The sequence below is a fragment of the Lathamus discolor genome, chromosome 12 (genome assembly GCF_037157495.1).
Source record: "Lathamus discolor isolate bLatDis1 chromosome 12, bLatDis1.hap1, whole genome shotgun sequence".
NCBI lineage: Eukaryota > Metazoa > Chordata > Aves > Psittaciformes > Psittacidae > Lathamus > Lathamus discolor.
The window spans coordinates 7,422,968-7,448,352 of NC_088895.1; the positions used below are offsets into that span (position 1 = coordinate 7,422,968).

Sequence of the window (25,385 nt, forward strand, 5' to 3'; positions counted from 1 at the left end):
TACAAACCTCATGTCACTTTAGTAACATTGTAGTATTTCCTCCACTCTAACAAAGAAAATACAACTGAAGTCCCAGGAAGATGAGTCATGTTTTAGTGGGCAGGAGGCTCTGAAAAGTAGCGCAGCTTCAGCAGAGCGTGGTTGACACAAGCTGGACTGTAGCGCCCGGGACTCCCGGGATCTGGAGAGAATGAGGCCGCGTTGCTGTATTTTCCCGGACTTCCTGTCACAGGACTATTTCTTCCTGAACTGGGATACACAAAAGCACCTGGAAGGCCAGCAGTGACAGTCTGGGACTTGAATCTTGCCTTCAGTGCTGGACTTGGCCAGCTGAAAGAAACAAGAAGTCATTTTGTTAAGAAAACTGCATTAAGGAGAGTAGCATCTTTCTCTACGCAGCATCACTTGTAGAGCTTAGAAATAAGGCACCAGCAGAAACAAATCATAACTGCTCAGACAGGTCTGAGAAGAAACAGCGCCAGCACAATACATTACGCGTGGACATGTTGTCTCATCAGTAAGAGGTCATCTGCATCAAAAGATAGTGCCTGTGGAACACGTGGGTAGCTCTAGCCCAATGCCCCCTTAAGAAGAGGACACCCAGGTCAAAGACGACCTGACCTCGGTAGGTGCCACAGAGGCCGCTGGGGTTTGAGTGTGATTTCCCCATCACCTCTCCAAAAACAATCTGTGTTTGCATGCCACAGCAGTCACACCATTTTTATATACAGCAAGGGTTAGATATTTCCTTAACTCGGTGAGTACTAGCATCTACAATTGCACTGAAAGCAAAGCATTTCCTTTGTTAAACTAAAACCCCTTCTCTTTAAAAACCATTTCTTTTCCTCTAAATCTTATCTTAAGCACGGCAGAATGACCAAAGGTTGATTCTTCCTAGCAGCTGTTCTTCGTATGTGAGACAATTTCTTCAGCTGAGCCACTACAGAAAACATGGGATAAGCTAAAGATACTTTAAAAGGGGTTTTATGAACCTCAACCCACCCACCCCCAGCGCTGGAAGAGTGAGGCCTGCCCAGGGCACACTTCACACCTTTTGAAAGCAGTTTTCTTCTGGCAGACCTACTGCTTTGGTCTGATTTTTGCAGGCAAAATCCTACACGCCTCAACAGAAAGTGATCCAGTGCGCCACTGCGCTGCTTTTGTGCAGTGGCAGAGCAAGCCATGACACTGTCAAATAATTACAGTAATCATTTTTACTTACGCAGTAGAACAGTGATTACATCTAAAAACCTCATGTTCAATTTTAGCTCTTTAGAAGAACACCCGGGACCTTTCAGCCAATAGTGAGAATGAAAAAAAGCCTGACAATTAGCCTATTTCTTTCAAAAAGAGAATCACAAAAATTGGGAGAGAATTTGCCTTTGAGAAGTGGTCCAAGGACACCGCATCAACCAGTGTCTGTCACAGTAGAAATAAACATTACTGCAATTATCAAAAGAAGTCACCTGTACAAAAATTGTCCCTTTGAGTTGCCAAAAGCAACAGCATTCAAAATAAAACATATGAGCTGTATAATGCCTTCAGGTGTCCCAGCAAATGCTTCTATTCTTTGTGTAGCAAAACATGACAAGCTTTACAAAAGCTTAACACACACCATTGTTCACACTAACAATTCCTTCAGATTGGGGTCGCAGAGGGTAAGTAGAGGTAAAAATAAAAGCTAATAAAAAGATGCCTGCAGATATTAAATTAACATTGCTCTGCACACCCTGAGTGCCCCAGGGCGACACAGTCCTCTTGCCCTGCCTGCATCCACAACAGGGGTGAACTACCAACTGACATTACAACTACCATTAAGACCAATGAAGGACCAAAGTACTAAGTAATAAATCAGCAAACACAATTGATTTGTCTGTATAGGTGTGATGAAGCTATCTGAAAGTGCAGGGTAATGGAAGGAATTTGACTGCAGCGCCTAATAAACTTCTCTTATTAACAGACACCAGCCAAAAACGCTTGGGGATTACTTTCAGAAACACTAAATATAGTCGAGTATTTTAAATCAGATTTTTGACAGCAACAAGCTAATAAAATATAAAATATACATATAAAATAGCTGTGAAATTCCAGCTGTTCTGCTAAAAACCTTATTTCAACTCATCAGAAATACCTTTGCCTGTCAGATGAAGAGTATGACTGCACCACATGTTTCCATTTGTAGACTGTTGGGTATTTCTGTGGATCAACCTCTACTGCTTCTATTGCTGCTAAGACATCCCTGTCCAGCTTCGAGGGCTGCTCCCTGGAATATAAACAGAACTGGGTGAAAAGGGAACCATGTATTTGTTCTGTCAATGAAACATCCCAGTCCCAAAACATTTCTTTTTGATATAAGCAGACAAATCACCCATGCTCTCTATAAGCAGTTTCTCTGTGAATTTTCCAACAGCCCGCCCCCCCAGTTGACTGTCCAATATTACACAGTAGTGCCATAAAATAAAACTTGAAAATTAAATCTGAGGACATCCCAAGAGATGCGTAAATGTTCTGGTAATCCAAGTCAGGCTCATCCTCAAGTCACAAGTTTGTCAGATGAATGGTAAAGAGCAAAGTTAACTGAAACTGACTTGGAAACAAGAGACTTCTCTTCCTCTTCCCTCCTGGTTTAGATACAGCATTCCAGTTGCAAGGGAACCTCATGGCTCTGTACTGGCATTGAAAGTGTCAAGATCAAGATCATTCAAGGCTGACTGCAGCTACTGTTGCTAAGTATCACATCACCTCAGCCTGGCTGTCAGTGGTATTATAAAAAGCATCTTGTTTTGCATACATAATAACCCTAAATACCTAATAACCAAAGGGCAGTAAGTGTTAAAAAAGACACTTCTTACCCAAACAGGAATATCTTAGAATTGTCATTTGTGGGTGAAGTCTTTGAGAGAAATTTCTGGGAAGAAAGTTCTTGACGTTGTGCCTCATTCGCCTCAATTCCAGATTCCCTGGACTGCCTGTCCTTTTCTAGTGGTATTCTGTGTTCTGTCCTTAACTTGGTCTCTCCAGGTTTGCCTGTAACACTTGGCTCAGAACTTGCCAGTGAAACCGCATAGCAGGCCTTATCCAGATAGTCCTTGGACATTCTCATCTGACTTGTTCCTTCACCCAGAATTCTCTCATTCTGAGATTTTGCAGTGATTTTATTTGATTCTCTGGGAACCCCTTGTTCTTGGAATGACAGGCTTTCAAATTCTGACATCAAATTGCAAACAGGCGCTACAAGGCATTCTTCTCCATCATGCAAATGCTTTCTGTCCCCGATGATCCTTTCACTGGACACAGGATTACAAAATCCATTTTTGCTGGAAGAAGCTGCATTTTCGTAGTGCCTGGGGTGAACTGATGTTTCTATGATGTTTACTGTACGCCCCATGGACAAGATGTCACATTCGGCATCTCCGATGGTGTCAATGCTGGGTTCTTTGGACATGAGAGGCTGGCTGATATTCCGTGCTGCATTTTGTCTATTTTTAATTTCTTCTAAGCTCATGTCATCATCATCATCATCATCCAGAAACGCTCCAACAGAAATAGAATTGCAGCACTTTTTACTCCTGCCTGCAAACAATGGTAGTAAGAGCAACACGTAAGAAAGCTTTAAACAGAACACAATCTTTATGCCTTATTCTAATGATTGAAGCTCTCTTTACTTGTATTTATGCAGCAGCATGAACTGAGCTACAAATGTAAAATGACAACATTACAGCTGCATCTTTTTTGCAAATAACCCAGTCACTTGAGAGCTGTATTTCCTACACTCCCTACTTCAGTCATTAACCAGTAACAAAGGATAAAGCCAGGATAAAGCAGAATAGGGTAGGAAAATGTTGCTTCAGTTTTCATCTCTTCCAAAGCACAAAGGCTTATGACTAGTCCATCAACTGTCCTTCAGGGTGTCAGGCCAGGTGTATCCCAGTACCAGAGCCCCTTTGAACCTGTAATCCCACAGGAGAGAAGGCAGCACAAAGATTTGGGAGCCATGTGCTCCTTTCATGAACACATGGCAGACAGTGGTCTAAAGAAGGTATACAAGCTTTCCCAGGTTGTTCACTTTGCCTTTCACCCCTCACTATAAAGAATTATCCTTTTATTTTAAAAAGTTATTTATTCTGTATCTGTAGATTATAGAACTCTGTACTCCAAGATAAATTTCCAAATGCTCTGAGTAAAAACACACTGAAGAGAAAGGTTTTTACAGGAATTTCACTTGGGAGCTACAATCAAATACAGATCCTTCACGGGACTGATAAGGAATATCTAATGAGGTCTGCTCCAATTTTTTGTACGCTCACAGTGCTGGCAGCTACTTTGTCAATGCTGCAATCAGACTGTTTGCATAACAGATTAATAATAGCAACCACAACAGGTGAATACTACTTCCCCTGGGCACCAAGCTTTTCTCTCCCTCTCCTCCCTAGGTACAAACTGTTGTTTGTAGCATTTGCCCTTTTCTTACCAGAAGGGTGTGGAGTTTTGTATCTGTTGCAGGTTTCATTTTCCCCTGTTTCCTGCTGAGCCTTTTCGCTCATTTCCCGATGACTCAGGTACTCTTCTAATTTTCTCAACCCCTCCTGGGAAGACAGATCAACAAAACAGCCCAGAAATTCCCAGTATTCAACCCACGGGAACCCCAGCTCATGAGCTAACTCCCTGCAATAAATAAAATAAAACGAATCATTTGTGAAGACATAAATACCAGTTTGACAATAACTTTTCTGAACACATTATCAGCTATTAACAGGAGTACAAACACGCAACGAGGCAACACAGTTCTGCTACAATCGTCTGCAACAGCCACACACACATCCTCAGCAAACACAGCATCATCTCATTTTTCTAATGTAACCGCTTCCAAACGTAACCGTACTATTCTGACAGCACCATAAATATTGTTATTTTTATGCCAACTTTATGTAGACATCAGATGGAGATGAATCCCCAGTGATGCAAGCATAATCTGAATGATACTGCATTCAATAGCCTTTTCTATTTGGGACTAGGGGGAGGCAGGAGGAAGCGAGGGGTTATTGTAAAGGCAGAAACCTGATTAGCTTTCACCACAGTATATTTTTTCCATACATTACTGATACAGGTATTTTACCAGCAAGGACACACACCACAACACACAGCTTTTATAAAGCAGCGTGTTTGCATCAGGGTCTTTTCACCCTGCTATCTTTTTAACAGTCCCTCCATTTTACAGAAGTAGGCTATGCCTAACTGTAGATCTTCTCACAAACTAGGCAAGTAAATGTTTGAGAAAAGCATTCTATAGATAACCTCAGTAATAGTTAAAATCTTTCTTTGAAAGCTAAGCAAGCCAGGTCTCATTTGTAGCAATACTGTTTACACAAAAATACAGTAAAAATCCAACCAGCCTGTATTTCACACAGTATTTCTGCCAGTCCCTTTTGTCCCAAGATATTGTTCAGTAACAACTGTACTCTCAGCACAAGTCTCTTGCTTTTAATTGCTCTATTGCTGATTTTTTATACTGATACTCTCTTAGATACCTTCCAACTCTTTCAACACCTCTCTCCAGATCAGATTTCCTGACATTGTGAAAGAAGCCAGCTCTTTCTCGAGGCGGATTCTTCCAAAGCCTGCGAAATTCTTCAGCCTTTAAAAAACAGAAATCATTATAAATCCTACCCCTAGGACATGAAGCTACCTCAGTGCTGGGTGAATGCCTACCCTTAGCTTTAGAAGGCCTTTACCTGTTTGCTCTCTACATGTAAACAATTCAAGTTGTACCACAGGTATTGCTCAGCTCTGGTTATGAAGAGTCTCCAGACTCCAGAACTAAAGTGACCCCTCCCGGTATTACTGGCTACTTTGAGCTCATCGCTGCTTATTAAAGTAGTAAAGATCATAATGTATAACCATCTTAAAGTAAACTGCACAGATACCAAGTCTGCCTGGTTTTGTGTGCAGCACAAAACAGAATGCCTTATTTTGCCATGTCACTATAATGGACTTTCTAGCATGCGAAGTTGATATTTTCACATGGCTATATTTAATTCCACAGACACGTTAGAATTGTTAGGAGTACATTCTTGTTGTCTATTTTGAAGTTTGAATTTTAACTCCTGTAGTGAATAAAGTTTCAGATTTTTGTAAACTAACAAACTATGTGGCAAAAATCATCGACAACCAAGATTTACATTCATACATGAGAAGTATCTATCAGCAATCAAAACAGTGCACTGTTTATACCCCAGGTGAAGTTTTTCATAGCATAAAATGAATTTACATTTCTGTCAGGTGAGCAGAAAATTTACCAACAGTGTATTTAGAAGAAAAAGCAGTAAGTATTTCGATAAAAGCCCATCCTGAAGAATTCAAGCATCGAACAAAGTCCTCAGTTGTATTTATTCACCCTTTCTAAAGCTGTCATACTTCCAGCATGTTCACATGAAACAAATGACTCTAAGAAATATCTGTAATATATTTAACTGGTATCAAAGTATCCCTCCTGAAAATGAAAGGTTTTGCTTTCTTACTATACAATCAATACTTCTCAAAAACTACCCCAACACCTACTACTTGGTTCCTTATGAATAAAAAGGTTAAAAAATAGGCATTAGAGTCATATGAAGTTCTTTCCTTACCTTTGAGGGACTCATGGGGCCTGCATAAGCTCTAATGGACAACACTGGATCTTTGGGGCTGCCCATGTATTTAGGTAAAGTTCTCTGGGGGCTGTCATCTATCTGATCGGGTGACCAAGGAACACCGATTACAGGAGCTGAGGAATTGTCATCTGCTCTCAGGAGCGGTACATAGTATCGGCCTAAAAAACAATGCAAAGCTCTCTCAAGAAGTCTGTGTTACATCAGCCTGCTGCTCCTTCCTAGAGTATCAATACACCATATATTTAACCATCTCAACTAACTGCATTAGCAAAACTACTTGTAATTCAAGCTCCCCGTTTCAATATTTATTGCCTGCTTACAGATTGTATTTTAGTACAGGCTCCCTTCTCTCTCAAATGCAGCAGTACCTGCATCGATGCATGTCTCCCTTCCCTAAGGATCTTCAATGAATTTCACACCCTCCTTTTGCAAACGCCTAAACCCACACGTGACTAAACAATGAAAAGTTCTATGTCAAAGAAATTACACGAGTCCCCAACATGACACAAATCTCTTGCTCTGCAAAGGCCTTTTGTTTGCTTTTAGATTAAACTTTCTGCTTCAAGCTTGCTGAATAAAAGAAGGGCCATGCCTACGTTACAGAGCTCTGAGGATAACCCTGTGATCCAAACAGCAAGAGCGCTGCCCATGCAATCTGAAAGACAGAAAGTTTTCTGTTCCTTGTCAGTTTCTCTTTGGTGTTCCCAGCACTGTACACTACCACCATTTATGAACACGAATGCTACAGAATGCAAAGAGAAGACAGCAAAGAGCCAGAACACATGCGTGATACAGTATAAAACCCTGCATACAGACCTTTCAAGTACTCTCTTAATTTTTCTTTCAATTCCGCAGATTTATTCTTGCTTCTTTCACAAACTACCTGTTAATATAATTTTAGTTGTTAGTAAAGCAGAAGACATCAATCTCAAAACAACTCAAATGCATGTTCTTTTTGAATAGTCATATTACTGGCCTCTACCCACCCAGGACTTCTAATCCATAATAGAACTAACCACTAAATACAGCCACATCCATAAAATGGATACTGCAAAGAAAAGACAATGAATCATAAAACCTCAAACTTCACCCAAGACACAATCAACACAAACTATTTTTAATGTCACAAAGATTTACACTCTAATCATGACACCAGTATCTTACAACAAGCCTCTATCTACTGGAGTTAGCAAATGTCTGAACTTGAAAAATATCGATCAGGCATAACATCTTTGCCTTTATGTGGACAAGAAGAGACTCACTTCTGCTGGAGTTTGATCATATTTGTTCCTTGGATTTTTCACGATAGCTGGGTGTGAGGTAAGCACATTAACAACATCCAAATTCCCAAACTTACAGGCAAAATGCAATGGAGTATCAAATCCCTGCAGTGAAAGGGGAAAATTCACATGCATCTGTAAACATGATAAAGTCAATCCTACATATTTTACTTTGAGACTGGATAGGCACATAAATGTCATGACTCATTATCAGGACTCTTCATACATCTTTTCCCACCACACTATAGAATGATTAAGACACACAAAACTCACTAACAGCTCATTTTGCTAGAAGTGTCCCCTTCTATTTTCTCCCCTACACATCCTTAACACCTTCCAGTTGTTTCCGTAATAATAACAAACTGTCAAACATCCCAACCTTACCATTTTATCTGGTGTATTAAGGTAAAGATCAACAATATACTGGATGCGATTCTTCAGCATGACATCGTTATCATCTGGATACATAAGCCTCATAAATTCAGGATTTTCCAAAGTGTCCAATAATAACTGGCAGATACCAGGCTGATTCTCCTTGGCAGCAACGTGCATGACATTGTATCGACATCCTTCCTGAAACATAAACCAACCAAATATTAGAATGAACTGAGATCTAAACAGCTTTCATATGCCCATAAATGTACCTGATTTAACAGTGGAAATACAAAGACTCCCACAGTCTTGTAGTTAGATTTTTGTTTAATTAGGAAAAGATGATTACAAACCAGTACATAAACATCCAGAACTGCAGTAAATTACATGATAAAGACTTATGCATCTTTATACCCACATTATTCTTACAAGTAACAACAATATTCTTGTACTTAGCTGCAGCGTAAGAATACAGGAGTTCTTTAGGCAAAAATGTGTCAAAGGAGGTACATTAAGAGATCAAATACTAGAAGGAGATAGGAAGTTCAGTGTGTAAAAAGAGCAGGAAAATGGGGCTGTGTATGTATATATCTAAAATTCAGTCTGCTGTAATCTATTACATACAAAAGTTCAACAGCTTCACAAAGCTGGTCTGATGGAAGTGATTTGTTAAAGTAAGATTGTCAGCATCTGCTAAATGGTGCCTTGTACATAGAGTTCAGATGCAGAGCATGGCTTGAAATTGGATGGTGGTGCAAGGTAAGCAGTGCTGTAGGAATACCTGGTTACAGCCTATGAACCACCTGTTCCTTAAAATCATTCTATTTCAAAAAGACTGGAATTGTTCAGAGAAGATCAATACTACATGAAGACAAGACTGTTGTTTCTCTACCGGATAAAACTGTTCTTCCCCGGAGGAACTGCACACTCATTTTACTTTACTGCAGCTCTTCTGGAGCAAAGTGAACTCTCAGTTGTGATGAGGGACATACACAAGACAGGCAACTGCCATGTTTCTCTCAGCTTCCAGCTATTATCAACAAGCACTGAGAAACTTTGCACAAGGCAACCTGACGGAAGAATAGGAAACAACATTCCTTCCAGGTCTGCTCGTCAGGCCCCAAGGCTAAATCACTGAACCAGAACTTGCATTTTTTGACTTTAGTTTTTTACCTGTACAACTGTAGGATTGTCTCCTGACCCAATCAGGTAGCGAGGGTTACTCCAAATGAGATCTGAAAATGTTGCTGTATCTCCTTTCTCAACAGCTGCCCGAAGTTTAGCAGTAAGATCCTGAGTACGGGGACTTTTGTAGCTGTTGGCTCTCTCCTTATTAACAGTTTCGGTCTCAGGAGAGCATAAGCCATCTATCAAAACACAAGTAACATGTTTTCATTTCATTCTTTTCAGTGATGGCTATTTTCATAACCAGGCCACAAAAACAAGGTTTTAATCTACAATATGTATTAACTTTGCATCTTTAATGTACAGGAGTAAAAAAAAATGAGGTCAATGAAAAGACATTCAAAAATACTAGTAGTTAGTAATAGGGAGGGAGGCAGAACATGACAGTCATCCTGTAAAACTGTTTCAGATTTAAGAGGCACTCATAAACTTCATCATTAACAATTTCCAATCAAAATTCAACAAGAAATAAGAATGTTTTGAATAGCAGAATTATTTTTGCAGTGCTGTGGCTATTGAGTGCTTTCAATCTTTCTACCAGCTACACTGGGAAATAAGACCGTGTTCACCGTTTTATTTCTGGACTTACAACGTTACTCAAAAATAAAGCAGATTTAATATACTGAGCACTTTTATTGGCGTCTCACTAAACCTGAAAATCCTGATGTCCATGAGTAAAATCAAATCCTACCAAATACAACCACAGACTATTATGCAATGTATCTATACAGGCCATTACCAACATGTCAGCTTTAGAAGAGGAGCAAGATTTTAGTGTAAAATCCATGCAAACCAAAACAATGACAACTGCTTTTAAAAGTACCAAGTTTACTTCATCATAACAAGCCATAGAAACCACACATGCCTTCAAAGCTTTTTAAACTTCATGCTTTTAAACTCAAAAAGGAGTCTTTCCATTGATTCCTGGGTTTTGCTCTACTTCCGTGGTGGTCCTTCAGAAAAGGAATGACAAGCTTCCAACATACTGTGCTGCTTTTTTTATTTCTGCACATAAACTTTGGTGCTCCGTCCTTGGAAAAGCATCAGGTAACTTTAAGGATGACTTCTCCAGTGACAGCATCACTTTATACAGAAGTAAAACCAGATTCTGATTTAAAAATTAAAATATGCTTTTTATTGCTTGTTTCTAATTTATTTCACAGAAAAAAAAAACCCAACCAAACCCAAAACATGAAAACAGTGGTTGTCAGACAGTACCTTTATTTAGTGAGCAAGCTCTGGACTTGTGAGCTAACATTTGTACAGCTCATCTTAAATACCACCACTCTAAAGGGATTTCAATTTATTAAGATGCATCACCCTTTGAATTTTCTTCTATTATTAGTATATTGGCTACTAAGTTGTTGCTTCTTCTCTTAAAAAAATAACAGACTCCGTATTACATCTCCTGTTCACAGACAAACAGCCTCACTTACCTCTGTTAAATGATCCCATTTTCACTGGAGACAGACATGAAGAGGACTTGCTTGGAGATGGGAAATAATCACAGATTCCCTTAGCAAATTTCTCAGCATCCTCTCTGTTTGAAAAAGCTTTAAAACGGGAACCCTTAATCATCTTAACAGCTTGAAGAGCTTCCTTTTTATCTTCATAAACATGTATTCTCTCTGCAATGAAGTACAATCAAAGTTATTTCAATAATCTCAAATTTGTTCCTAGAAAAAGATTTCAAAATTCTCAGACCACCCTCCTGGCTTCAGTCTCAAATCATTTTCTCCAGCAAATGTGGCATAAAAATCAAAAGTCCTTTTAACTTCTCTTGGAAACCAAGAAGATTTTCACACACTCCAGCTAAGACCAGGTAATACATGGACAGTGTTCAGCTGTTCATATCAGTCCGTATCCAACCATCTTTTCAAACAGATGAGCTAGCTTCAACAAGCAAGTATCTCACATCCACACTGAAAAGCAAACTCACAGCTTATTCACCCTGCACTGCCTTCCACATTCTCTTGTTGAGAAAAATCAACTATGTAAGTGACCCAGTGTCACAACTTTAAGACCTCTACACAGAACCTTATGTATTAAGCAAATCCTTCCTCCTCTCCTTTTGCATTAACATTAATTTGTACAAATTAAGAATTCTGAATATACTGTTTATGAGAAAGAATACAATTGTCTCAGAGTAAACAATCCTTTATGCTCTACTGTAACCCTGCCACTACGTAATGTAGTAATTCCTTATTGCAGTATTCATCAATAAAATGTGAAGAAAGACTGATGTTTCTATATACCATTTGGCATTAACATAGAAAGGAATATATGAAATCCGTTACATCATTTCAGCTTCAACTGACAACAGTATAAATATGGGTTTGTTTATTTGCAGGATTACTTTTTATTCTTGAGAGGAATTAAAGGCACAGAACAGGTATGAAAGCAGCAGTAGGAAATTACTTTCTTCATCTGAGCTACACGGAGTAGAGGACTGTCACGTGTATCAACCATCACAGCAGAATACCTGGGATGTCTTAAACTGTTCCTGTGCCTCAGAAGATCCAATAAATATTACTTACAGAAACAAAAAATAACTCAAGTAATGCTTAAAGCACTAATACAGTCGTGTTCGTATCATTCATAATATAGAAAAATTTAGACATAATTGTAAAATTATTATCATTGGAAATAAATTAATATTTACCATTCCTTGCCAATATGTCATCATAAACAGGACAAACACCATAGAACAGTGGGGGATCTCTGGATGGTGTCGGAGTACTAATTTGTGAATCAACACATCCTGCTCCACAGGCCGGAGCTGAACCATTCACATGCATCACATCTTCTTCTGGAGGGTTCAGACCTACACAGTACCCGAAGTCCACCTCTTCAGGAACACTTCCATGACCATTGTGATTCACTGCCGTGGTTTTCAAAGCCTTCTGTGCTTCTGCCTGGCTGCTGTCAGATGGCACATTTCCAGCAGCCTCTCCTGACACAGCAGATCCTTTTTCCCCCTGAGCTCCTTGCTGCTCCAACAATGCCTGAGCCAATTTCTTTTCAAAAATAAACCTGGTGGTTGAGGTAATGGGCCCACATTTCAGTCCTGCTTTTATTATTTCTTGTCTAAGCTCATCAGCACTGAGCTGCTTCAGTCGGGCTAATATTGCATCCATTGTTATTTCACCTATAGGAAAAGTGAAAGAGAAAGGAGATGAACTATAAAGAACATCACAACTGTTTTTCCTGCTATTTAAATGCTGTATTAAAGCCAAGGATAAAAGTGCCTCGTAACAATTTATCTGATCTGAAGAGATTATTGCATTTGCAGGGAAGACAAAATATTTTCCAACTCAACGCACTAAAACCATTTTTAAGCTATTGGACTTACCCCAAGAGTTTACTTCCCTCTCTCACAACCACTTGAAAGAGCATTTACAGCGTACATTTTATTCTTGTTTGTTCTTTTCAAACTTCTTTTGGAGTGAAAACTCAAGGCAGGATATTTATACAATTTATGACAGACTGGGAAACATTTGATTCCTGCCAAGGAAGACACAGTATGTGTGCATCATGGAATACAAGAACAGGGTAAGTAGTGAGCCCCAGTAAGAGATTCTGGTTAGGCAGCACCCACAGCTAGAAGCACAACTCCATTTCTATTATCTCCATAAGAATTTATAGCTGACAAAAGCATACAGCATAAGTTATGATGCAGCAACCTCTGCACGCTCCCTACCTCTGGCCACGATGCAAGGCTGGAACTATTTACACAAGATGTTGTTTCCCAGCCCTGGTTTTGAGAAGAAAACCAAGAAACGAGAACTGCTGACCTTTTCGGATTTTCCTCTCCAGCAAAGAGCAAGAGCTGGAAGAATCTGCCCATTTCCAAAGGAAAATCCTTCTATCTGATATGATACTACAAATCCCCCAGCTCACTTCCTTCAGTACAATGTACACGCAGCTTCTGCATGGTCAGCAAGGAGATACTAAAACCAACACGATGCCATTACAAATTTCTTGCTATGAAAAACACAACTGAAAAACACACTGTTTGGGCACCCTAAGGAACACAGGAAGCTTTCACGTTATTTCATCAGATACTGCATCAGCGTATCTCCACAAAGGCTGTGACTTTTTCTGGCTGTACACTAGTCAGGAAGGACAGCTTCCAGACAGAAATGATTAGGCTGCTGTATTCCTTCAGTTTGCTTTCACTCCACCCTTAAACTGGCCCTTCCTTTGCTGCCTAGCCATTTCACGGGCTGTACTGGTTTGGAGATGTGTATGACATTTTTAGTACTTTATTTTCAATTCCAGGTTTCATCCTCAGTTTATGACATTTAAGACTACTGGAACATACATCTGTAGCTTTTCCACTTGACTTATTTCTATTTATAAGTCATGCTATATTTGGAGTAATACAACTCCTAATCTTACTCCGTTAGAGACAAAGTGATCTCCCAGGTATGAAGTCAGTATCACCTGTAATTTTAAGCTAAATCTCCTCAAAAGAGCATTTGTGGATGCATATGGCAATATGAGAAATGCTCACGATTTCTGAGCTCTCCGGTGCACAAGCAGTCCTTAACATGAACTCGAACATCCACTCCAACAGGCAGGAACCTTTTGTCTGGGAAAATAATGTGAGGCTTGAACGGTGGTGAACCCTAAAACAGCAGGGATGCAGCGCCCGAAATACTGGCTCCTACCAAGTTAATTATTAGTTCTGTCAACGTGTACAAACTCAGAAGTAATTCCAAAATTGCACCTTGATCACAGACTTGCAGAACAAACTCCTTTATCACGTGTATTGCCAAAAGGAGCATCACAAGACACACCAATAAAGACAGCCATGACAATTTTGCTTTGCAAATTACCCAAGGATTAAGCTAGTAAAACCCCACACTTTTCAGGTAATAAAAAAAACACACCAAACCTTAAGGCACAGAGCAGTTTTTGTAACTTTCAGTCAATACTCAATATAGTCAAGTAAAAGCTTCACTGGAATCTGACTGCAAAACTATTACATTTCTAATACTACGAAATACTACAGAACATACGTTAATGCCAAACTTTAGGCAGGTTTTCAAGTATCATTACAACTTGACTCTGCTGTGAGCCTCAGGGTTGTTTTCCTGGAGGGACATTTCCTTTGGGAGTTCTCTTTTTTTTCCTGAATGTCCAATTTTAAAACCTTGTGGTCAGAGAACATTCCTCAGTCACTGAACACTTCACAAATATTAACTGGGAAACGATGGGAAATTAAAGTATTTCAGCTCTAAAATACCAAACAACTGTGGCAGAGCCACAGCTGCTGCTGAGCTACCTCCCCAAAGTATTCTAGCTCCCTTATGATTCCTGAGCATCCAAGCAACCTCACTGTTAGAATTATCTGACTTGCCCACTGTAAAGACATATATGAAAGATCTTCTCACTTATTTTTTGTTCTTAATCCTCTATTTTTTATTTTTCTTTTTTATAAATGTGGTGCCATTATGCTTTAATCAAGAGACAAAATGTAGCCCTAAGGTCAATTGCTATGCTAAGGATTCTGAGACTGTGTAACTGGAAAAGGACAGTAAAGATGAAAAGAGGCCAGAAAAATTACTGCAGAAACAACTCAAACATTTAAAGAGAGTCAACATAATGTAACGCCTTAAAGGATTAACTCAGAAATGCTCCTACTTTTAAGGTTCAGAACCAGCACAATCAAGCTGCAGAAAACCAGACCCTCACATATGTGCAATTCATGCACACGGCGTACGCAGGCACAGGCATAATCTTTCCTCTTGATTTATGGTTAAGTAAATGTCAGGAAGGAATGATTTCTCCAGTGTCTTATGTTTTGATAGAATTTAGCACCTACAATTTTCTTCCTCATCCATGTAAGAAAGTATTCTAGGTATGAAAAAGCATTTATTGCATGCACCCATTACAACTCAGGCACAACTAAATCAACAAGGGAAATGACAAAGCAGACCAACAGTGAAGAAATCAATCTTTGGTTTAAGATCTCCTGTCAGCACAAAGAGTTCTCTTCAATAAGCTTTTAACCACATCACCTATTCTGATCTGTCCAAAACAAACGGCGTGACTTGCAACCTCAGAAATACAAAACTGCCTAAGATAATTCTTCAGTCATTGCTTTTATCATTTACAGGTGCAAAAGGTGATTATTTAAACCTTAAAATGCATTTCATGTAACTTTAAATGATCCAGAGTACACCCGGCATTGATGCAGCTGCCTTTTCAAGTTTAGCACACAAGTTACCTTTAGTAGCTTTACAAATATTAGTAACTACTGCACCAACAACCACATGTTCGAACCTCCTTCCAAACCAAACAAAACCTGGAAGAATGAGTAAATGTATTCCCCTTGTCTGACTCCATCAGGTATGAAACAGCAGAAAGCTTCCCCCCCCCAGAATTTCCCCAAGTGAGGATGAACGACTGACGTTTAAGGTGGCAATATCGTTTTATTCCACCACTTATTAAATCCTGCAATAAACGAGCAATGTAAGAAAACACGGTGGCTTTTTCTTTTTTGAGAGAGGAATTACACGAGACACAGAGCCTGTCCCTGGCTGTATTTATACTGCTAGGATCTGCACATGGCAGAATAATTGTGACTGTGCAGTCGGGTACTTGCCTATGCTGCCTGCTGCCAAATTAACCAACAGTTAAAGAGCTACGTGGCAGAAGAACTGCAAACAAACTTGGAATAAACTACGGGAAAGCCACAACCAGGAGCAACAGTGGACGGGGCGGGGGTGGTGTCCGGACGGCTTCTCAGGAGCGAGGAACGAACACCTATTTCCATCCCCGGCAAGGGAAGGCAAGCTCGGCGCGGCAGACGGTTTGGGAGCACCGCGCAAGAGCAGGCACCGGGAGCAGGGAGGTGCGGGCAGGGACGCGGACGGGATCGGAGCGTGACAAAGACAGAGCCGGCGGCGAGGCCGCGCCCGTAGTCGAGCGCCCTGAGCTCCGCCCGCGGCAAAGGCCCTCGGCGGCCGAGCGGCCGCAGGCCTGCCCGGGCGGTGCCCGCGGCCCCGCCGGCGCCCCGCGGAGCGAGAGGCAGCGCCACCCCCCGCCGGCTCCCCGAGTCTCTCACCTGGGCGGCTCCCACTGCAGCGCCGGCTCCGCGCAGAGAGCGGCGCCGCGGAGGAGAGGGCCGCCGCCGGCGCCCCGCGGCCGCCCGGCCTCCTCTCCAGCAGCCGCAACAGCCAGCCCACGGCACCGATGACCGCGCAAGCGGCCAAGAGCTCCCAGCACGGCCAGCGGCCCCAGCCGGTTCCCCACAGGGAGCCCCAGCCCGCGGCGGCCCCGACCCACCGCTCCATGCCCCGGCCCGCGGCCCGCCGCACGCAGACACCGCCGGCAGCCCGTCGGGGACGGTACCTCAGCGGCCTCCCGGCTTCCGCCTCTCCGCGCCGCGCCCCGCCCCGCTAGACGCCCGCCTGCCCTGCCCGTTGCCTGACAGACAGCGCTCCGGCGGCCCGCCGTGCCGCGGGGCCTGACGGGAAGGCGGCGCCTCTGCCGGAGCCGTGGCCTGGCGCCCAGCCGCGAGGAGCGCCCGCCGCGGAGAAGCGGGCCTTGCTCTGCGGGAAGCGGGCGGCCCAGGGCCCCGCCGTCGCACCGGCTGCCACGGGCCCGGCGGCCCCCGGCCGCACTGCAGCTCTCGGCCGGCGGGGCCGCCGCCTCACGACTTACGGTTAAAACGGCCGCCTTTTCTTCTCGGCGGTCGGTCCCGGATGTCAGGTGTCGGGGGCCGTAACGGGCGGGGGAAGCTGCTGTGGGGCTGGCGCTGTCCGGCAGCGAGGGGAGCGGAGGAGAAGCCTCAGGAACCTGCGGTCGCCGACCCGTTGGCTGCTCAGCAGAGCGCAGGATGGAGCTGCGCACCACGGCAGCGCGGGGGGCGGTTTTCAAAGACCTAGGACTACGCTTAGTCATCATTCCCTCGGCTAGGGACGCGGCTCGCTGCCTCCAGGAGCCTTGGTGTGAGGGGACACACAACCAAGTTGAAAATCCCGCTGGAGAAGGAAAGCTCAGTCTAACCGTTAGCCTCACAGTGCTGCAGTATGCTTGGCGAAGGGGGCAGAGGTGGAAAACTTTGAAGAAGGAAAGGACACAAAGGAAACAAGTTCCTCCAGAGACCGAAACTAGTCGGCCTGTTAGTGATATTATACCTACCTTCTGGGTACAGCTACTTGTACAGTACGATGTAGCCCAGTTACTGGTTTAAATGGTGAGACAAAATGGCAGGCCTTCAAGAAGTTGACAACATCCATTTAACTCATGGCAATAGTATAAGCAAGGTACAGTCATGTCTCTCTTCATCACTGCAGTTAGCTAGTAGATGCAAGATGATGATTTCTGCATCATTTCATTGTGTACGCTCAAAGTGCACATTGGCAAATGCAGGCCAAGAGAGATCCACTCATTTTATCGTTCCTGGCAAGTTCAGCAAACTGAGGAAAAAGTAAACGTAATGGAAATACAAGCACAATCTGTTTTAGGTGTGTGAAAAAACAATCTGCAATAACATAACCACCTTTAAGGAAAAGCCTTTTGGAAGACTACACACCATGTTCAGAAACCTGAACATAAAAACTGCTGTCCAAACCCAAAAAGATGGCATAACTTTCTCTTTAGAAGTAGAAGCAACATGGAGCCCTTTACCAAAAATAGTTTATTGCACAAAACTTTTAAAGGAATTCCTATGCACATTATTTTTATAATCAACATGCTTTGTATGATCATAAATATTAACTGTACATAGTGTAACTCCTCCATCCCCTGGGGTTACCCACTCAAGAACATGAAATGATTAACTTCTGTCTTTACAAATACAGCCAAAGCAGACATTACTGAATGTCATGTATAAAACATAAAACTATTTCATTTACAATATCCAGAATATCTTTCCCTCCCCTAGAAATCTGTGCATCTGTATTGGAAATTAGGCTGCCCTACTGCCCAAGACTGAAGTGTTACACAATAATACAGGAGACAAGAGTGATCAGATGACAGCTGATGAGCAGTAGTAATTACTTTGGACTAGTAATTGCTTTCACATGAAAATAATTAAAGGCTCTGGTCACAGCAAGTCACATGCAACTATTCACACTTCCCTGGCAAAGTTAATAAAACATACATCATGAGCTGTTGCATCACCTGTAGTGAATGTGTCATCTTTAAGTTAAATTTATACTGATAATAGAATCTGTCCCCAGTGCACCTTTCAAGTTGTCATAGCTAACATTAAAACATCCATGCCACTGCAGTTCACTCTCCTATGGAGGAATACATAATCCATGAAAATGCAAGCACCAGAACTTCTATTGTGGATGTTACTCTACTCCTTAACACATGCGAGATTCTCATAGATTTCAGTTAGGGTATTGCCTGAATAAACAGTATGATATCAGATCCCCCCATTGCATGAGTAGGTAAGGGGCTCAACAGATCCCAATACAGTGCACAAGTATTTCCAAGAAATCTGGAAGACAACGGAATGGAGCATTCAGCAACACCAAAGACATGTTTTTTCCCATTGTACAGTTTGCTGGTCTTTTTTGGTCATGTTTTGGGTTTGTTTGGTTTGGGGTTTTTTTTAAATGCAAAATTATTCAAGAGTCCCCCAAAACCCAACAGTATCTGAAGAAGTAATGCTGCAGCATTTACCTACTTTCATCACTTGGGAAACACTCTCACACTGCAGTGACATTTCTCCTCCACCAAGACTTGGTTTAGTAGGTAGCAACCACTGAAGAAACAGAAAATACATTCTACTGCAGTGCTTGAAAAGGGAAAAGAAGGGAGTGTTTAAGAGAGTATTGTTCAGATTTTCCTCCGATCTGGCAGTGCTGCGACAGGCAGAGGGGAGGCAGTTTTTGTTCCTACAATTAGTTTAGCTTACTGCCTAGACAGCAGAGACCTGAAGCTCTGTAGCATGAAAAGGCTCAGCCTCAGTGAGGCTTTTTAATAAAACAGCAACTACTTCCCATGATAATTAAAAAACATAGTTTATGAGCTTCAAATAAAAGGCCTTGCTTTTATCACATGCTGTGTGCTCCTTCTAGAAGGTTTCCCCCTGACTTCTGTAACTTATCTGACTTAGTACCTCACTACATTTAGACTCTCAAGTCTCAACCATCTGTCCTTCATTTAAGTAAATAGCATAGTGCTTCTGTTTGTAGAAAAAACACAAGGTGAATATAAACAAAAAATACCTCATGTCCAAGTATTTTCAGAGAGAGACAGGTGGGTCAATGTGGAAATGTAACTTAAGCACTTCACAACTGCTCCCTCATCTTCAAAAGGAAAAGCACACAGCACCTAAGGCTATTTGATTGTGTAAGCTCAGAGATCTTTAAGGAGCTAGTGAGAAAATGCAGCACTGCACTGAAAACAGAATGCAGTATGATTATACAAAAAGGAGAGTAGACATTCTGAAGAACTATGAAGGTTTCTAACAATTGTGGCTTCTTTGATACCAGATAAAAACTCTGTCCATACAAGTGTTACCAAACTTCAGAGGCTAAAACATAATGGATTCTTAACTGTAGGCAGTGTATTTACTAAAATTAACAGCAACATTAATGCTGAACATGTGTTAAATTTATTTAAAATCCTGAACATTTGAAAACTTTTTTTATGCTGAATATATTATTCATTAGATACTTTTAACTTTGTTTTGTAACAATACTGTGCTGGGGTTTTTTTCTTCTTTAAGCTTAATATACAGGCAACTTCAAGAACATGACAGCAGTGAGATAATCAGTACCATATACTCTGCAAAACAGACGGCAGCAGAATGCAGAGATTAACATATATCTAAGCTAATCTATAAAACTTTTGACTTTCCTTTGAACTGTTCGGTAATTCTGTCTGACAGGCAGTTAACACCATGCCAATGCATTTCTTCCTTCACCAATTTCAGAACCTTGACTTCTAGCATCACTTGACTTCGATCCCAATAAAACATAACTTGAAATAGCTGAGGGGCATGAAGTCAGTCCATACAGGCACTTTGAGTGCAAAGCCTTCAACTGGACTGGAGCTTGAATCTGTAGTTACAAGAAATCAGACTTATGGGTCTGATTAAATATGGGTGGGACTGGGGTTTTTGTTTGCTTATTTTTTGGCTTACTGCTAAGCAAACTACAATCATTCCCCCCCAGCAACCAAACCCATCTAAAAGCAGCAACAATCTCTCTGGAAAAATACAAAGACCAGAATTCCCTCCACCAGCCACTTAATCTACTTGTATACTTGGTAGATTGTTGGGGTTTTTTAAAATCCAAACTATACTGGATAGAACTGATGGAATTTCTGAAAGAAAGTCCCACTCTACAGAAAATCTTTGAAGGAGAGGGCAGGCTTATTGCTGCAGTAGGAGCCACATGAAGCAATGGGACCAAAGGCAAAGGAATCTAAAGTGGGCTGCTTTCATAATAATCTAGTCAAGGTGCTCTGCAGAGGGGCTACCACAGTACCAATGTTTCCATTCTTTGTAATAGAGGGTGCAGTAAGTAGGTAAAGTGTGTGGGAGAAGATAAAGCTAATAAAATAATTTTATAGGCATTATCATTTTGTCTTTTAAAGTAAAAATAATTACATTTTTAAAAGCTCTGGCTTTAGGGGCTAATTTCCCTAAGCCACTTGTACAGTATGTCAAAAACCAGCAAACTTAAATGCAACATTAAACCAACGACAGGTAACAAAAACCCCTCATGTCGGCCTTATCTTACAGTATATAAGCATATTAGAACAGATATTCAGAGTCAAAAAGTTATGATTTCTTATATATATATATATGTTACACACATACCTTGTTTCAAGGGTGTCTGCTTCAAAACTTGAACTAAAAAGGTGCAAGAAGTGTTTGTGCAGTGAAGCAAAGCTCCCTACTGGCCTGCGACTGTAAGAGAAAAACTGATACTTCAGAAAACATCCCAAGCAGATCTGTCAAAGGTACATTCTGCTCTGCATTGCTTGTCATTACAGTCTTCTTTTCTTTTGCTGTAGGTCAGAGGTCATCTTTGTAACTAGAAATGGCTTCAAATGATTTTTTTTTCTTTAAATAAAGATATCTATAACCCAAGCTTCAAGAATAAGACATTACAGGAGGGAGGAGAGAGGAAGTTCTCAACCACTGGTAATGGCTGAACGTGAGCAGAACTTATTTTTCCCTATGATTTGGATACAACCCAAGATGGGGGGGGGGAACCCCACACCCCACATTTAAGCAAAACAAACAACAAATCCCAGATACCACATTATTAACAGTCGTTCCTTAACAAACTCACTCAGATTGAACAAATGCAGAGTTAGAACCAGATGCTCCTCTTGACTTCATTTTAAACCTTCATCTGAATGTCTCAGCACCAAAATGAGCTAGATTCACCACTTGGTAGCCCCAACATAACAGAATTATTATGGTAAGGTTTGAAACAAACCCTTGGAATAGCATGTTCTGCATTTAATGTTACACCAATTTCTCAAAACCATGACTTTTGCTTCTACAAGCAAAAGCACAACTTTGAAACACCGTTCTTAAAAACGAAATAAATAAATAACTTTGATAAAGATTTGTTTACATACTTAAAGCAACAGGAAGAAAGACAACTGATAAGGGGGTTATAGTGTCAGAGCTTCCTGGTCACTAACACTACAGTTCTGTTTCTTTTCATCTACAATAGGAACCTCCTGCTGGTCTGATGCAGTTGCAGGACTGGTAGAAATAAAGTCCATTAGTTGCCCTTCAATCTGAGTCCATGAAGACATTGATTCATGTACTGTAATGGTGTGTTCCTCCATCTGACGCTGAAGGCTGTCCATTTCTTGCCTTTAAAAAGTATTGAGAACAAAAAAAGCAAAAATTAACAAGCAGAACACCAACTGCTGGATGCAAGATCACAAAATTACTTTTCTGAGTCTTGGCATCTACTCCAAGACTATCTATGCTATAGCTGTATACAAGAGAAAGAGGTCTACAGGAAACTTAGGAATTGTCTGTCTTCAAATAAAGAGCAAACCAAATATAATAAGCTTAGTTCAAAACTAAGGGCCAACAACACAACAGCTCCTTTGCTGCACATACTCATTGCCAGGGATGATGCAGCACTGTTTCCTCAGTAAAGGTATTTAGTGACTGCAACCTGATGAACATGGTACTTTTGCAGGTATGAAAGCATACAGGTGAGGTAGAGACGAGGAAAGTAGCACTGAAAAATAAGTAAACACATTATGACTTTAGTCAGACACCAGCTTAGCAAAGCAACTAGTCTAGTAGTAGAGGATAACAGAACATTATCACAGGCTCACTCCCCTCAAACAAACTGAGGTGATAATAGCAGTTCAGTTCTCCTAATAAGCCTGAACTCCCCATCTTCTGAAAGCTGCTCAGGATCTCATGTGCAGCCTTCTAAGGGAAGAAGATCTGAAAACATATTTTTGGCAGAATAAACTTCCTCTATAGAAGTTTCTTATTAACACATTCCCTGTCTACTATCATGAGGAGCCTTTCTGATGCTGTGAAGAAACATCATCTTCACCACCAGCAAGAACAATTAGAAACGGCTGTTTCCAGTTTTTTCTGCTGTGTATAATTTAGGATGGACATTTTGTCTAGTTTGCTGTAAAGAGTTCTTCTCTATTTCATTACTATATAAGCAAGCAGTTAGAGAGACAGAACATCCTACTCTCCCAAATATAGTCCCAGTAAGAGGAAAAGAATTCAAAATCCTTTTTTTCTTTAGGCTGACAGCTGGTTTCTTGGAAACATTTTTAAGATTATTTAATATGGTTGAAAACAACAGGTCATACTTTAATTGCCGGAGACAGCTGTTCAGATTTTTTAAAGGCTCCTTGCTCACAGCTGTTGATGGTTTCAGCAGTTCTTCCAGCAAGGCAGCAGGCACTGGACAATCAGGAATCTTGACTGGAGTCACAGGATTTGAAGAGTTATTCTCTCCTTTTAGTTCCTTCTTCTGCTTGAAGGAAAAGAAAAGAACAGGCCAAAATACAAACATTATTTCATTATTGTAATTTTTACCATGATGAAGAGTCTCACATCAGGCTAGTTGTACATATATGCCTTACAAAGCAGAAGTCAGAAGCACATTCGTGGTAAGGCTCATGGATCTCAAGCAAAAGTTCCTAACCTAATGTCATCTGCTAGCCATGCTCCTAAGTAAACAAACAGCATTTAGAAGGACCTACTCAAGAACTACTCAAGAAATAAAACCAAGAAGATTTTAAAGCTAATGCTTTGGATCTTCACAACTATTTTAATAACATTCTATCAGTATAGCTAAGAGAATTTAAAAAAATAAATATAAAACCCAAACAATCAGTTAAGTACAATCAAATTAATCCTTTTGGAAATTCTGGAACCTGCAGAATGAGGTATCAGAGCCAATGTCTAAAAGAATGAAATGGAGGCTTCCATACAAAATTCTGTCTCACTAAGTGAGAGGATTACTTCAGAGAGGGAAAGAGCAAGGGAACTCCTATTACTGGATTTGCTGTGTACTAGTAGCAAATCAGAAAACTCAAACCACTAGTAGCTAGTTTCTAAAACTGTGGAAAGATATAAAAGTAGACTGTATGGAGAGGATAGGCACATAAACATTATGTAGGCATTAATGATAAGAAGATACGAACTCCATATTTGCCCATGAGTCATTATTTAAGTGGTAACTTGTTTGCTTTATAAGTCTAAATGTAAAATACTACACCTAACACAAAGATTTCTGAAATAAAAGGTGGGAAGTCAAGATCGGTACATTTAACTTTTGTCTGCAAATCTTCATGTATTTATCATTTAGATATGAGAACATCAGGAAGTCTATCACAGGCAGGCATTTCAGTTCAGAGTTTTCACCAGGCTTCCTGCAACAGAGTATTTTCTGGTACTTAAATTTAAGAGCATTAGCAGAGTATTTTCTAGTATCCTACAACATGTACTCTTCCTAAATACCTTCTTCATTTTGCCATGTTTCAAGTCCAGCTTCAGTTGCTGGTTCTGCTGCAGCAGTGACTTCATGCCATTCTTCAGTTCAGTCACTTTAGCCTGCAGCACAAACTTGTCCTTCCGAGTCACTGACAGGTCTTCTCTCACCATTTCCAACTCAGTCTTGATATTCTAAAAGGTAGAAGAAGACAATCAATGTGACACAGGGAAATGATATAAAAATTCCAGTCAACTAATGTTTTCATATGTATTATTTTTTCCAGTTTCTAGGGGAAACTAGAAAAAGGAACAGCACAGAACACTGCTATTTGAAACCAATTTGCCCTGGCAGAAAACCGGAAGTTTGATTTTTTTAAAAAAAAGTCAGTAGACTATTTTTTTAGCATAAGGGCAAGGAAAGAAGAACCACAGAATCAACTAGGTTGGTTGATTCACCAAGTCCAGCCACAAGCTAACAGCACAGTCAAAGTAAAACTGAGACAAATAAAGACTGCAAAACATATAGTGATTAAGTTCTTATGAATAAAAAATTATCAAAAGCAATATCAGAAAAGTATCAGTATAGAATGCTTTTAAACAATACAAATATTATTTTAATTATCCCCCTACAGCAATACAAGTTGAGCCTCAGAATCTCCACCAAGATTACCTGCAAGGCAACTTGTATCCCTTCTAACTCTTTGTGGCTGCGCTGTTCACTCATATCCAGCTGCTGCTTAAGTGTTTCAATTTCTCTTTCCTTTTGTTCTACTTCCCACTTGAGGTCTTCCACCTACCGGGGGGGCGGTGGGGCGGGGGGGGGGGAAGGGCAGGAAAGAGGAAAACACAAAACAAAATAAACCATCATCTTTAGAATTATCTATAGGTGCAATCAACGACAAAATCTGAAATGTATTATTATGTCTTATGAACCCTGACAGGTTCTAAGAAAACCTAGCAGAACTAGGTATATGC

At 40.8% G+C, this 25,385-nt stretch overlaps 2 protein-coding genes across 12 annotated transcripts in view; both read right to left on the reverse strand.

Moving 5' to 3' along the window:
* Window positions 1-17,665, reverse strand: ANKLE2 (ankyrin repeat and LEM domain containing 2). Of its 4 annotated transcripts, none has more exons than XM_065693199.1 (13): window positions 17,642-17,665; window positions 12,150-12,635; window positions 10,924-11,115; window positions 9,476-9,669; window positions 8,315-8,503; window positions 7,913-8,035; window positions 7,467-7,533; window positions 6,627-6,808; window positions 5,529-5,635; window positions 4,472-4,665; window positions 2,853-3,573; window positions 2,132-2,263; window positions 1-330 (listed from the first exon to the last, which is right to left on the reverse strand). In XM_065693199.1, the coding sequence occupies exons 2-13, from the start codon at window positions 12,622-12,624 to the stop codon at window positions 93-95; spliced, it is 2,814 nt and encodes a 937-aa protein (XP_065549271.1). In that variant the 5' UTR covers window positions 12,625-12,635; window positions 17,642-17,665; the 3' UTR covers window positions 1-92. The 4 variants fall into 4 exon arrangements, with proteins under 4 accessions (XP_065549271.1, XP_065549270.1, XP_065549269.1 ...); XM_065693198.1 differs by lacking the exon at window positions 17,642-17,665 and adding an exon at window positions 17,162-17,321; XM_065693197.1 differs by lacking the exon at window positions 17,642-17,665 and adding an exon at window positions 16,850-16,896.
* Window positions 17,666-18,125: 460 nt separating this feature from the next.
* The window catches only part of GOLGA3 (golgin A3), a 34,556-nt gene continuing 27,296 nt past the window's right edge, over window positions 18,126-25,385 (reverse strand). For 5 of the 8 annotated variants that reach the window (XM_065693190.1, XM_065693191.1, XM_065693189.1 and 2 more), the window contains 4 exons: window positions 25,081-25,203; window positions 24,438-24,602; window positions 23,282-23,448; window positions 21,468-22,301 (listed from right to left, as the gene is read on the reverse strand). In XM_065693190.1, the coding sequence (XP_065549262.1) occupies window positions 22,094-22,301; window positions 23,282-23,448; window positions 24,438-24,602; window positions 25,081-25,203 (663 nt within the window). In that variant the 3' untranslated portion in view covers window positions 21,468-22,093. Of the gene's footprint in view, window positions 21,375-21,467; window positions 22,302-23,281; window positions 23,449-24,437; window positions 24,603-25,080; window positions 25,204-25,385 lie in introns of those variants that run through there. The other 3 variants (XM_065693192.1, XM_065693194.1, XM_065693196.1) reach the window with 2 other exon arrangements.

Bases quoted from the DNA above. Each gene is read 5' to 3' on its own strand.
- ANKLE2 (XM_065693200.1), bottom strand. From the start codon at position 16,791: ATGGAGCGGTGGGTCGGGGCCGCCGCGGGCTGGGGCTCCCTGTGGGGA. The intron at 12,636-16,562 runs GTGAGAGACTCG...CTTTTCCTATAG, and splicing joins CTGCAGTGGGAGCCGCCCAG to GTGAAATAACAATGGATGCA. The intron at 7,534-7,912 runs GTGAGTCTCTTC...TTATATTAACAG, and splicing joins ATGATCAAACTCCAGCAGAA to GTAGTTTGTGAAAGAAGCAA.